Here is a 12,201-nt window from a genome sequence, read left to right as displayed (position 1 = left end):
TTGATGGGCGTGCTCAGCTTCAAGTCTGTGGCGAAATTGCGAATACTTAGTCATTAAGCCTGTGATGGACTGGCGATCTGTCCAGGGTGTACCCTGCCTTCGCCCAATGTGAGCTGGAATAGGCTCCAGGCCCCCCCCCCCCCCCCCGACCCTGTTCAGGATAAAGCGGGTATAAATAATGGATGGATGGATAGCCATTAAGCTTATAGTTTAACCCTGCTGCATGCACATTACACTGCTGTGCTCCATTCATGCGCAACAGAAGGCTGTTCTTGATTGTGCCTACTATATTGTGCTTTTGGTTTTAGATTTACATATCATAGACGAGTCGATTATTGGCCCTGGTGGAGGTCTGCGCTCCAAGAGTTCTCTTGTAGTTCCCAAATTAATTCATAGATACATTAAACAACAACAACAACAAAAAAAGGCTGCAAAGTAGACTGAAATATTTACTTTTGTGCGCACAGAATTATAATCCTCATTTTGTTTTGTTTTGTTTATATTACATTAAAATGATGCATAACAGCAAATTTGGCGTGAAATTAATAGATAATCATAGAAAAGAGTGATAAAGGTTCATGTTAGGTTTACCTTTCTAATGCTCAACTGGGGAATCCCTTCACAAACAGTTTTGGATGTAGTCGCTTAAAAAAAAAAAAAAAAAAAAAATTGTTGCCATGGTGAAATGTCCCTTAACGCATAAAGAGACAGACTCGCTCTTCAAGTCTTCAGTAGCCACATGTCTCTTCGACTGAAAGGGTGAACAACAGCAGGCTGATGCAGCTCCCACCCACACAGTGGTTACCACTCACAGCTGTAAGTCATTTCAGAGACCCCCCCACCCCGCCTCCAACTCCAGATTTCATGTGCTTCATCACCAATTTAAAACGTGATGTGAAACTCTCGACTGTACTGTGCCTGATCTCTCAGTCACTCTTATCCCTCCATCAGCTCTCACTTGTTCTGCTGACTTTCACTCGCACACCGACTACACATCCACGGGGCCTCTCGTCTGAACACCCAGAGGAAGTGTGGCCCTATATATCACTGATGTGCCCGCTCTACGTGCAATCTGTGGCTTCAGGTGCCGTTTCCTGTTCCTGTGCGGGGTAAGTTTCACACAAAGCTCGAGCTGACACTTCAGTTTGGTGGGTGGAGAGGCACAACTCACCAAAAGATGTGTGCTGCACCTTAAGATCCATGTTCCCTGTGAATTTAAGACGGCTAGATATTCCTCCGATGTGTAGCGCCCCTCCTACATATTAGAATCCAAGATACTGTCTGAGCTGGTCAGTAGCTCTGTTTGAAAAGTGTGTGTGTGTGTGTGTGTGTGTGTGTGTGTGTGTGTGTGTGTGTGTATCAGAGATAGCGAGAGAGCGCGTAAGCTCGTCCATGGCTGCAGCCCAAGAGTATCCTGTCAACAGGAACTCCTGGATTTGATATGCACCCGCTTCTGACCACTGAAGGAAACTGATTTGTTTGTGTGTGGTTTCATTCCTACTTTAAACCACAGAGGTGTTCAGGAGTTCCAGGAATTCATCTGAACCCAAATTGAAAAATTGGCTTCTTAGTTGAGATGACTTGTGAAAAATATATCCGAGGCAATTCAATTCTGTAAAATTCGAATAGAAAGGAAAAAAAAGGTTTTTATTTTCTAAAATTGAGAGAGTTTTGTTTTGCACGCCATGCAAACACCTTGACAAACCTGGCAGCTTGGAGTTCTGGGTAAATGTGGACGTGTCACCAGTGCAGTTTTCTGGCTAAAGTCCTTGATCCTTGAGTCAACTGCAAAACAGGTTGGGCAAGTTTGAGGTTTTTTTTCCTTGTGTAGAAAAAACTGAATTTGCAAAAAAAATCTCTGTCATCAATAGTGTCCTTGCACATTTAAAAAGGATATTGTTTTTGTTGGCAAAAAATATGTCTGTGCCTTCTTGTTTGGCAAACGGTTTCACTCAAAGTGGTGACCAAATGGCTCAAAAGAATCATGAATGAAATGTTCGGAGTTCCCTCGTTAGTTAAAAAGTTATGAGGTTGTCTGTGAGAGAGAGAGTGTGTTGTTTTGTTGTGAGGGTCAGTTTAAGGAGTTGGTAGTGTTGAAATGTTGCGCTCTCTCTCTCTCGCTTTCCTTTCACGGGGCTCAACTTGCAATCAAGGAGGAGCCGACGTCCTCCGGGGTTTCTCCTGGAACCTGCTCCTCAAATATAAAGCGCTCCCCCCATCCACCAGGAAAGACTGAATCATAACTCACAAACAGGAGCCGCCGCCTGAGCACAGCTGTGGTTTCTCCTACAGCCTGTATTGACACCTGACTAGTTTGCAACTGTAGTGATTTTAATCAGAGTGAAGCACCGCTGGATTTTTTTTAAATTTTTTTTTTAAACTGTGTTTTTGGTAGGTTTTTTTTTTTTTTTTCCAGCTTATTTTTTTTTCCAGCTTTTTAATTAGTCTGCGGTCTCCACACAGAGAGAACAATTTGTCAGAGTGTCACACGCGCACTTTGAAGTTCGTAGAGGAGAGAGCGCGCAGATGGCTGCTCTCATCAGCGCGTACTCGTCGTGGCCGGAGTCCTTCGAGTGTCCTCCAGGAGACGGAGACGTGGCCGACGGACACGGCCCGCACAGGACTCCCGTGGACAAGGCGCCGGAGCCGCGGATCCGACGGCCCATGAACGCGTTCATGGTCTGGGCCAAAGACGAGCGCAAACGGCTGGCGGTTCAAAATCCAGACCTGCACAATGCCGAGCTCAGCAAAATGTTGGGTGAGGAAGAAAGTTATTAAAAGTTACCATTATTATTAAGCTTATTATTATTATTATTATTATTATTATTATTATTATTATTTAATTATTATTATTGTTATTTTCTAATCCTTTCCCTTCACACTTATAATTCCCCTCGGGCCTCGGTTGTTTAACAAAACGTTAAAACGTAAATGTTGCAACGCCAAAAAGACAAGTTCATAAAGTCTAAAAATTTTGTTGTTCAAGTTGTTAAAGATAAGACAGCAAAATATCTTCAATTGCAGCTGGTCATGAGGTGCACTAAATGAATCACAACTTCGCAGCAGTTGCAGAAGCCTTTAGAGCGCGTCCACAAAATCCACATGAAATAATTTACTGTCACTGAACTTTAAATTCGTTAAGAGACGGACATAAAAATGCACAGAAAATGTATCTATTATTTATTATGGATTTATTCATCTTGGATTAATGCTTAATGTTAAGCTCTAAATCTGGCACCCGCGCAGATCATCTTTGAGCCAATTCCAGAACAGAAATGTTTTCATAAATGTATTTAAAATTGGTGTTTATCTTAACACGAGACATTCATTATTTTCAGTTAAGTTTTAATTTAAAAAAAAATACCTTTTCAGAACTGAAAAGGACCGTGAACGTTGCAGCGGAAGTTTTATTAGGTTACAGATGTTTTTTTCGGTCTTTTTTTCTGTTTACTGTAACGCACCAGAAACGTTTATCAAATTGCGAGGATTAAACAAGACCTTATCTTTCCATTTTTCTGTTATATGTTTTAAAGTACTATTTAACTGTTCAGTGGTGTTATCCCAATAATATCCACATGAATTTAATATCTTCATTATCCATTCAAAGAAATGAAGACAAACGTCTTAAAATGATGGAAAATATTTCTACAGATGCGTTATATGGATGGTTTGTGTGAGAAAAGATGGTTTTGTCAGTTTTAGTGTGTCATTAATGTGCAAGAACTCTTTGTAGTGTATAATTTGTTGAACTATATTGAAGAATTTGAGTTCTAAGTAATAATCTCTCTGTCTCCTCTGCATGCAGGCAAGTCATGGAAGGCCCTAACTCCCCCTCAGAAGAGGCCCTACGTGGAGGAAGCGGAGAGGCTCCGGGTGCAGCACATGCAGGACTACCCCAACTACAAGTATCGGCCTCGCCGGAAGAAGCAGCTGAAACGCATCTGCAAGCGAGTGGACCCGGGCTTCCTTCTCAGCGGGCTGGCTCCCGATCACAACGCCCTGCCCGATCAGCGAGCCCTCTGTCACCCCCTCGACAAAGACGAGGGCAGCCCTAATGGAGTCAGCAGCGGGTTTTCCAGATCCAGCCCTGCTCTGCCCAGCGTCAGAAGCTTCAGGGACCCTGCCGGTTCCAACAGCAGCTTCGACACCTACCCCTACGGCCTGCCCACGCCTCCTGAGATGTCCCCCTTGGACGCCATGGACCACGAGCATGTACCCTCCTCTTATTACTCGACGTCCGGTAGCTCCTCCGTCTCCTGCTCCTCCTCAGCCTCCTGCCCTGATGAGCACCACCAGAATCAGACACACATGGGCAGCCCGCCCCCTTACCACACTGACTACATTCAGGCCCAAATCCACTGTGGGGGCACACACTTAGGTCACATCCCTCACATGTCCCAAACAGGGGGCAGCGGTGGACTGATCCCTGGCCCGCCCCTGTCCTACTACAGTTCTTCACCTTTCTCCCAAATCCACCACGGTCTCCACCAGGGCCACCTGGGTCAGCTGTCCCCCCCACCAGAGACACAGGGTCACCTGGAGACTCTAGACCAGCTGAGCCAGGTTGAGCTTCTGGGTGAGGTGGACCGCAATGAGTTTGACCAGTACCTGAACTCCACTGGGAGCGGGTTCCACCATGAGCAGGGCGGCAGCATGACTGTCACAGGACACATCCAGGTGGCATCAGCCACCACCGCTCCAACCACTGCGTGTCCCAGTAGCACCACAGAAACCAGCCTCATTTCGGTGCTCGCGGACGCAACGGCGGCCTACTACAACAACTACGGCATCTCGTAAGCGTGGTCGCAGCACCTGTCATACTTGTGACTGATCAGACACACTAAACAAGGGTTAGGATGGGTGAACGAAACTTGGGATGATGTTGCACTTGGGTGCTCATAAGGGAAAGATTTTTGCGCAGCCGTTTGTAATGTCAAAACCCTTGTTAGCATCTGTGGGCGACATCGTCAGACCATGATTAAACGCTGAACTGATTACTGAGCAATATGACTGTCCGGAGCCGAGGAAAGAACAAATAGCAATTGGAGGAATATGAAGAAAAGGAGATGGACACCTCAGGGATGCAGAGATACTACAGTATGCCACCTCCAGTTGTCATGAAATTCCTAAACCAGTAGAACAATCGTAATAGACTTGTTTGTCCACTTGTAAATGTCACTGTTGCCACCGAGGCATGTACAGATGCTCTTTAGAAGCTAATTTAAGTCCTTTGATGTTTTGAATTAACGCTACCTGTAATGCTATTATCACCGCTTTCCATTCGAATGTTTGTATCATATGTTTTTGCTCTCATTAGTTTGGGAGTCTTACCTCAGTAGTTGTAATTGAATGAGGTTTTAGTTGGACATTTCTTATGCAATTTAACAAAACGGTGTGTAATGAGGCGCGAAAGGCGTTTATACTTCTTCTCAAGTACTTAATAATATATAATCAACCTCTACACTGAAAAATAATAATGTTAACTATAACTGTATGCTGATTTAGGTTTGTGACAGACAATAATTTAAAATAAAGGTCAATTTTTTTATTAATGCAGTTGCTATTTGGATATTTTGCCCACAGACAACATACCACGACACAACAATTGTTACACCTAAACAGGCGATGTTGGTCATATTTAATACTCTTAAAGGAATTGAGCTCTTGCATATGGATTACATTTCCAATCATATACATATCAATAACAATTAATACAATTAGATTCTGAAATTTAAAAAAAAAAAACAATAAAAGAAAGTGGGATTCCTGCTAGTTTTTGATCATTTTAATGCACGGAAAAAAAAAAAAAAAAGGTGTGTTCTACTTGTTCAAGTGATCCATCCGTCTTTGAATTGAGTATCACACCATGTATTCGTCTATTTCAGGCTCTGTCTAGCTGCGAGAGGCCCATTCTGACACCCACTCCCCTGCTGGCTTTTTCTCCCCTCCATCATCTTTCTCCACCCGTCTCCTCTCGCTTTCATTTCATCCCGGTTCAGAGGATTAGTGTAAAACAGGCACAGTCGTCGCCACCCGCCTCCATCTCAACCGTCCTTTGTTTTCCTGGAGTCTTATTCTGGGTGCCATTCTTAGGCACGCCGGACCCCCTTCCACCCCCCCGCCCCCTCACCCCACGGTATATCTTGCTGATGCAGACCTTTCGTAATCTGTACAAAATAAATAAAAAAAATAAATTCCGGGGCCTCGTTGACTGTTTTACACCCTTCTCATTTTTCTCCTCTCGCCACTCCTCCCCTTCTCACCCTCTCTGTTCTCTTGAATTTTTCTTTTTCGATAAAAGGAATTCAGGGGCTTTTGACAAATCCTGGAGTCTGGCTGGTCTTCCTGCATTTTTTGGGAATGGTTGAGTCGTGCTTCTTGTAAAGAGGATGTGGCGGAGGAGCGGTGTTTCCTGACTGATAAGGGAAAAGCCTCTCTCCGTCAGGATGTTTGGGCCTGGCTGGGCCCTGCATTAAAGAGCCAGAGTGAGGGAAGGGAACCCGCTGTTCAGCAGGCGGGAGGAAACACTGACGCGCTGATTAGCATCTTACTTACCCGTCTTTACTTATCCACCATTTTTCAGGAGAGGCTTTCTCAACCCGGCCTATTGTACCTTGACCACAAACACGCAGACGCACCGCACAAAGATACACAATAATGAGCTAAAAGCAGGTTTCTCAATGTGAAAACAAGACTTGCACAACACGTGCACTAAATATGACCTTTACTGGTACCCACATCCAACCGTGATCATGTACTCTTGACGCTCCTCGTTGCGGATGTGATTAAACTGACCAGAATGACAACATTTATCACGTAGCAGTCTTTGCAGCCGGCCGGTGTCGTGCTCATTTCTTTGAGGTTAGATCATTAACCTTCGTGCCTGCGGGGTTAAAACTCTGCAGAGGGTCCATTTGAGCGTGACCGTATTTTGGATGTGGGGAGCCGGACGGGTGGTGCCCCAGGCATACAGGGTGAGAAAGTAGTGCTTGGTAGGGCATCGGCTCCAGAGTTGTTAGGGTGAGCTCGGGGTGCGGTTGCAGACTCCCTTGGTAAAGATGACCTGCAATGTCTCAACAGTCACATCCACCACCTCAGGGTAGGACGTTGTAACACGGACAAGGACAAAGACTCAAGCGTCAACAAAGCGTCATCGCATTAGACGTAGACTACAACACAATAACCCGGAGTCAGGCATGAGCTGAGGTGCTGTACTTGAGCATAAATCACAGTTCAAAGCAGGATTTTAATCATGATATCATATTATATAAAAGTGTTTTTAATAGTATATTTCATCCAAACAACTGAAACAAATCATCATGGCCACCATGGAGATTTGGAATAAAAGAATAAATATATGATAAAATGCAGTTAATATTACATGAAAAACAATTGTCTCTAAAAGTATTCATGAGTTAATAGAAACAGTCCTTTTTCAGTTTTATGAAAATGTATTTTTCAGATGATCTCATTTTGATGACAGATGACATAAAGCATAAACGAACAGCACTATCTTTACTTACTTGAACATTTCAAATTGAAAATACATAGTATTCATTGGACAACATATTTACACAGTGTCTATTCATTATGCAGCCATTTGCAGCTGGACATTCATTTCTAAAATCCCACCCATTGTCCACTACATTGAAACCTTCTGCCTAATATTGTGCAAGCGCCCCTCATGCTGCCAAAAACTGCTCTGTCGAGAAATGGACTCCGCCAAACCCTTGAAGGTGACCTGTGGTAGCACCAAGACGTCAACAGCAGATCATTTAAGTCGCGTGAGTTGCAAGGTGGGTCCTCCATGGATCTGACCTTTTTGTTTCACAGATGCTCGATCAGATTGACATCTTCGGAATCTGCAATGTGTATCACGGTGCATCATCCTGCCGAAAGATGTCACGGCTATCAGGGAATACTGTTAGCATGAGGGGGTCTACATGGTCAACACCGGTGTTTAGGTAGGCGGTATGTGCCAGAGTAATATCTGCCTGGATGAGGACCCATGGTTTTGGAGCAGAATACTGCCCATAGGATCACCCCGTCCATGTCGGTTCGCCTTCTTCCCATAGTGCATCCTGCATCCACCTCTTCTCCAAGTAAACAACACTCGTGCACCCGTGGTTCACCCGTACCAAGCCACCTTCTTCCATTGCTCCATCATCCAGTTCTGACGCTCTTTTGCTCATTGTAGGTCCTTTTGGTGGCGGACTGGTTAGTTTGGACACTCTGACTAGTCTGCAGCTATGCAGCACAAGATAGCATGATGCACGCACTTTATTAGTGCGCAAAAGATAAGTTTATATTAACAGAGACAGCACAGCCCAACAGGCTTTCTCCTTTCACTGCACCTGCTTCAAGTGTGAGTCATTTCAATTCCATCTAGTGTGCGCTGTTGATTTCTTTACCATGTATAATAATCTTTTATTAGGGCACCAAAATCCTTTCGGTGAAATGTCCAGAAGAGCTATTAAGGAGTCTGTACTGATATTTGTGCATCCTGTGACTTTTAAGTTTTGGGAAGTGAGGGCAAAATACTCTGCTTGTCAGCCTCAGTTTTTCCCTCCCTGGAAGTTGACTCATCATCATCCTAACCTTTAGCCAGAGCTTTCTGTTCAAATTCAAAGACAGCCATTGCTGCTGTTTCATCTGCAATAAATCAACAAGAACAGAAAGAGAAAATAATGTGTCAACAAACATTGGCATGATATGGTTGTGCACTGCCTACATTTTTTAAGACTTTATACACACATGTGCAGCTTAAAAATGGTGTCTATAGCCTTTTTTGAATGACCGTAGTGTTCATAAAACTTTTAATTTGACTAATTGAATCTTTCACGCACTTGCAGAATCACAAGATTTACAATATTTGTGATTATAAGGATATAGGCTGAACAAACAAAAGAGCCTGCTCTTGTTATTTCTCTCTGATTGCTGGCTGGCTCAGTTCCAGTCTCAGGTCAAGCCCGTGGAATGGGTCTGTCAGGTAGTCTGTTATGTTTCCTATTTCCTCCTCTGCCGTCCATGTCACTTCCCTCGGCAAACAAACAACTCGCTGGTCTAACACAACACCAACTGTCAAGGTAACAACGCAAGGCTCGGGGTGCGTGGACGCGGCCCAGAGCTTTCACAGCTGTGTAAAGTATTATCCATCTGTTTGGGAACGAGTTGAGCAGTGATCACTGAAAATATCTTTTTCTCTGGAGGCATGGAGGAGGCTGACTGTCTGGTTGGCCATTGTGTAGCTAACGTTCAGACACGTCACATTTGGCAGATGACCATGTGTGCTATATGACGTTCTCAAGATATTACCTCTAGGTCAAGAGGAAGTGGCTAATGTGAACTACGTGACCTAGACATATCACTGGTTGAGACTGAAATGCCCTTTAAACCTACTTACTGTACATGGTATGGTGTGTTTGATTAACTGACTGAGCTTGTATGCGCCTGCTGACCGTTGTGCGATTTCCTCTTATGATATTTGAGATTATAAAATCAAATAAAGCAGCTGCAATAGACACAATTTCTTTGCTGCTGAATGGAGCAAACGTATTATTCCAAGCAATTTTGAGGGAATAATTTCATCTTTTCCTGTTAATCCTGGCAAAAAGAAAAGAATAACCCCATTACAACATCATTATCACACTAAATGTAGTGAACTTTACACCAAATTAAACTACTCTATGTGACAGATGAAGACACATTTCCATCAGTAAACACTAAATGTTGTTGGAGTGCATTTCCAGTTGGAGTGTGTTACAGCAGCATAATAACCTGTTTACAATTTGTACTTGGCCCTAAATCTGGCCAAAAGGAGGAAAAGAAGGAAAACACACACACACACACACACACACATCTCACAGCAAGGGATTATGGGTGCAGCTATTCTTCATCTCATTGTGGCTCAACAACAGGCAGAGTGTGAGGTGGCAGGCAGGCGTGTACGTCGCCGGACGAAGAATGGACCAGACTCGTCGAGGGACAGGTGCCATGTGGCAGAGGATGTGCGGGGACACAGATGGGGACCCCTGGAAAACTTGGGGGACTGCACGAGCAGCCAAGGGCCTCCCACCCGTACCTGTGCTGTGAATGCTGCAGCTGAACGGGATCCGGCACCTGTTCTAAGCAGATACAGGCGACCGGCAAAAGCACAGAGGGAGGCCAGCGCATGGCTGCCAGCCCAGGGAAGGAGAAGGCTAGATTTCCATTTACCCGTCAGCGCGGCCTGATTACCAAATCGGCACAGCCAGTAAAGCTTGTGCTCCGCTGCAGAATGTACAAAAAAGGATTGAGTAATGTGCTTTCTTCCAAAACTATGTGCATTTCAGTAAACTACACACTTTAATAAGAGCTTTCAAGTTGTATAACAACATGTTTCAGAGTAAAAACAGCACTGAAAAGTCAAGAGGAATGGACACTTACACATACTGCTGCAGAGTTATTATTTCAAAACGGTGATGCAAAATGCAGAGCGTGTCCTATTTTTACCGCCTGGCCTGCATTGGTCCCTCTCTCTCTCTAAAAGCATGGGTTGCATTGGTCTACAGTGCAAATGCTGCAGCGCTATCTGGCTTGTTTTTGACTGCTGCAGAATCTCCCGTGGGTGGTGTAACTCTTCACCTCAATGTGGAGGAGGATGTTCCTATTGTGCTTCCTAATTGCAATGTGGTTGTTCCATTTAAGAGATAAAATATCCTTATCTGTTTCGTGTGTGATCTCATATTGTGAGAATAACTCGAAGAGGCGTTACAGATTTTGATTCACATTTTAATTGAGCTAATTACGATTTGTAATGTACCGCTGTCATTTTCTGACAACTAATAAAGAGAGGGGGCATTAAAGCTGGCACATGCAGTTGAATTGTAAAAGAAAGGACTAATTCCTGCAAAGTTTGGGAATCTTAAAATTGGCAATCTTTTGAGATAGTGCTGTCCTTTCTTTAGACATTCAATTGGAAAAACATGCTGTCCACACATTAAGTGAATATGGACAGAGCTCTTTAAGAGGGTAAGGACAACACGTCTTTGATCCGAAGTCACTTCCGTCATTTCCATTTTAGTGGGCCCACATACTGGCTCTGACCACGTTGTCCTGCACTAACAAAGTTTACTCAGCGCACATCCTGAAAAGCAGACGCTGTAATGATTTAGATGAGTGATGTTATAAGTTCAGCTGTGTGAGTGAGGCCCTTTTAACAGCTACTGTGGAGGGTAGACAAAGCAAACCAGCAGGCTGACTGATGACAGCTTTGTAGACACAGTGAGCGCAATTAAGCTTTTAATGTTTCAGCAAAAAGAATTCATACTATAAGATAAATATATATATATATATATATATACTGTCTGAAAAAAAGTCATAATATAGGATGTCGTCCAAAATGTAAAAAAAGTCATGCTATAGCATGTCGTCCAAAATGTAAAAAAAAGTCATACTATAGCACGTCGTCCAAAATATAAAAAAGTCATGCTATAGCATGTCGTCTAAAATATGAAAAAAAGTCATACTATAGCATGTCGTACAAAATGTAAAAAAAAGTCATACTATAGCATGTCGTACAAAATGTAAAAAAAGTCATACTATAGCATGTCGTCCAAAATGTAAAAAAAAGTCATACTATAGCATGTCGTACAAAATGTAAAAAAAGTCATACTATAGCATGTTGTCCAAAATGTAAAAAAAAAGTCATACTATAGCATGTCGTCCAAAATGTAAAAATTAAGTCATACTATAGCATGTCGTCCAAAATGTAAAAAAAAGTCATACTATAGCATGTCGTCCAAAATGTAAAAAAAAGTCATACTATAGCACGTCGTCCAAAATATAAAAAAGTCATGCTATAGCATGTCGTCTAAAATATGAAAAAAAGTCATACTATAGCATGTCGTACAAAATGTAAAAAAAGTCATACTATAGCATGTTGTCCAAAATGTAAAAAAAAAGTCATACTATAGCATGTCGTCTAAAATATGAAAAAAAGTCATACTATAGCATGTCGTCAAAAATGTAAAAAAAAGTCATACTATAGCATGTCGTCTAAAAGGTAAAAAAAAGTCATACTATAGCATGTCGTCCAAAATGTAAAAAATAAGTCACACTATAGCATGTCGTCCAAAATGTAAAAAAAAAAGTCATACTATAGCATGTCGTCTAAAATATGAAAAAAAGTCATACTATAGCATGTCGTCTAAAAGGTAAAAA

At 42.8% G+C, this 12,201-nt stretch overlaps 1 protein-coding gene across 1 annotated transcript; it reads left to right on the top strand.

The window, feature by feature from the left end:
• The first annotated feature begins 2,210 nt into the window (after positions 1-2,210).
• On the top strand, positions 2,211-5,552 carry sox7 (SRY-box transcription factor 7). The gene is made up of 2 exons (XM_069723522.1): positions 2,211-2,758; positions 3,806-5,552. The coding sequence occupies exons 1-2, from the start codon at positions 2,527-2,529 to the stop codon at positions 4,795-4,797; spliced, it is 1,224 nt and encodes a 407-aa protein (XP_069579623.1). The 5' UTR covers positions 2,211-2,526; the 3' UTR covers positions 4,798-5,552.
• Positions 5,553-12,201: the final 6,649 nt, after the last annotated feature.

This window comes from Brachyistius frenatus, unplaced genomic scaffold, assembly GCF_029030835.1.
Source record: "Brachyistius frenatus isolate BFR_SWC_R1_liver_20210118 unplaced genomic scaffold, ASM2903083v1 Contig_332, whole genome shotgun sequence".
Taxonomy (NCBI): Eukaryota; Metazoa; Chordata; class Actinopteri; family Embiotocidae; genus Brachyistius; species Brachyistius frenatus.
The sequence above is the reverse complement of the archived record's forward strand: the minus strand, read 5'-3'. Positions and strand labels throughout refer to the sequence as shown.

What these genes read in the sequence shown, in the direction of transcription:
- sox7 (XM_069723522.1), top strand. Translation starts at nt 2,527, where the DNA reads ATGGCTGCTCTCATCAGCGCGTACTCGTCGTGGCCGGAGTCCTTCGAG. An exon ending in CGAGCTCAGCAAAATGTTGG is followed by an intron (nt 2,759 to 3,805) that starts GTGAGGAAGAAA and finishes CTCTGCATGCAG; the next exon opens with GCAAGTCATGGAAGGCCCTA.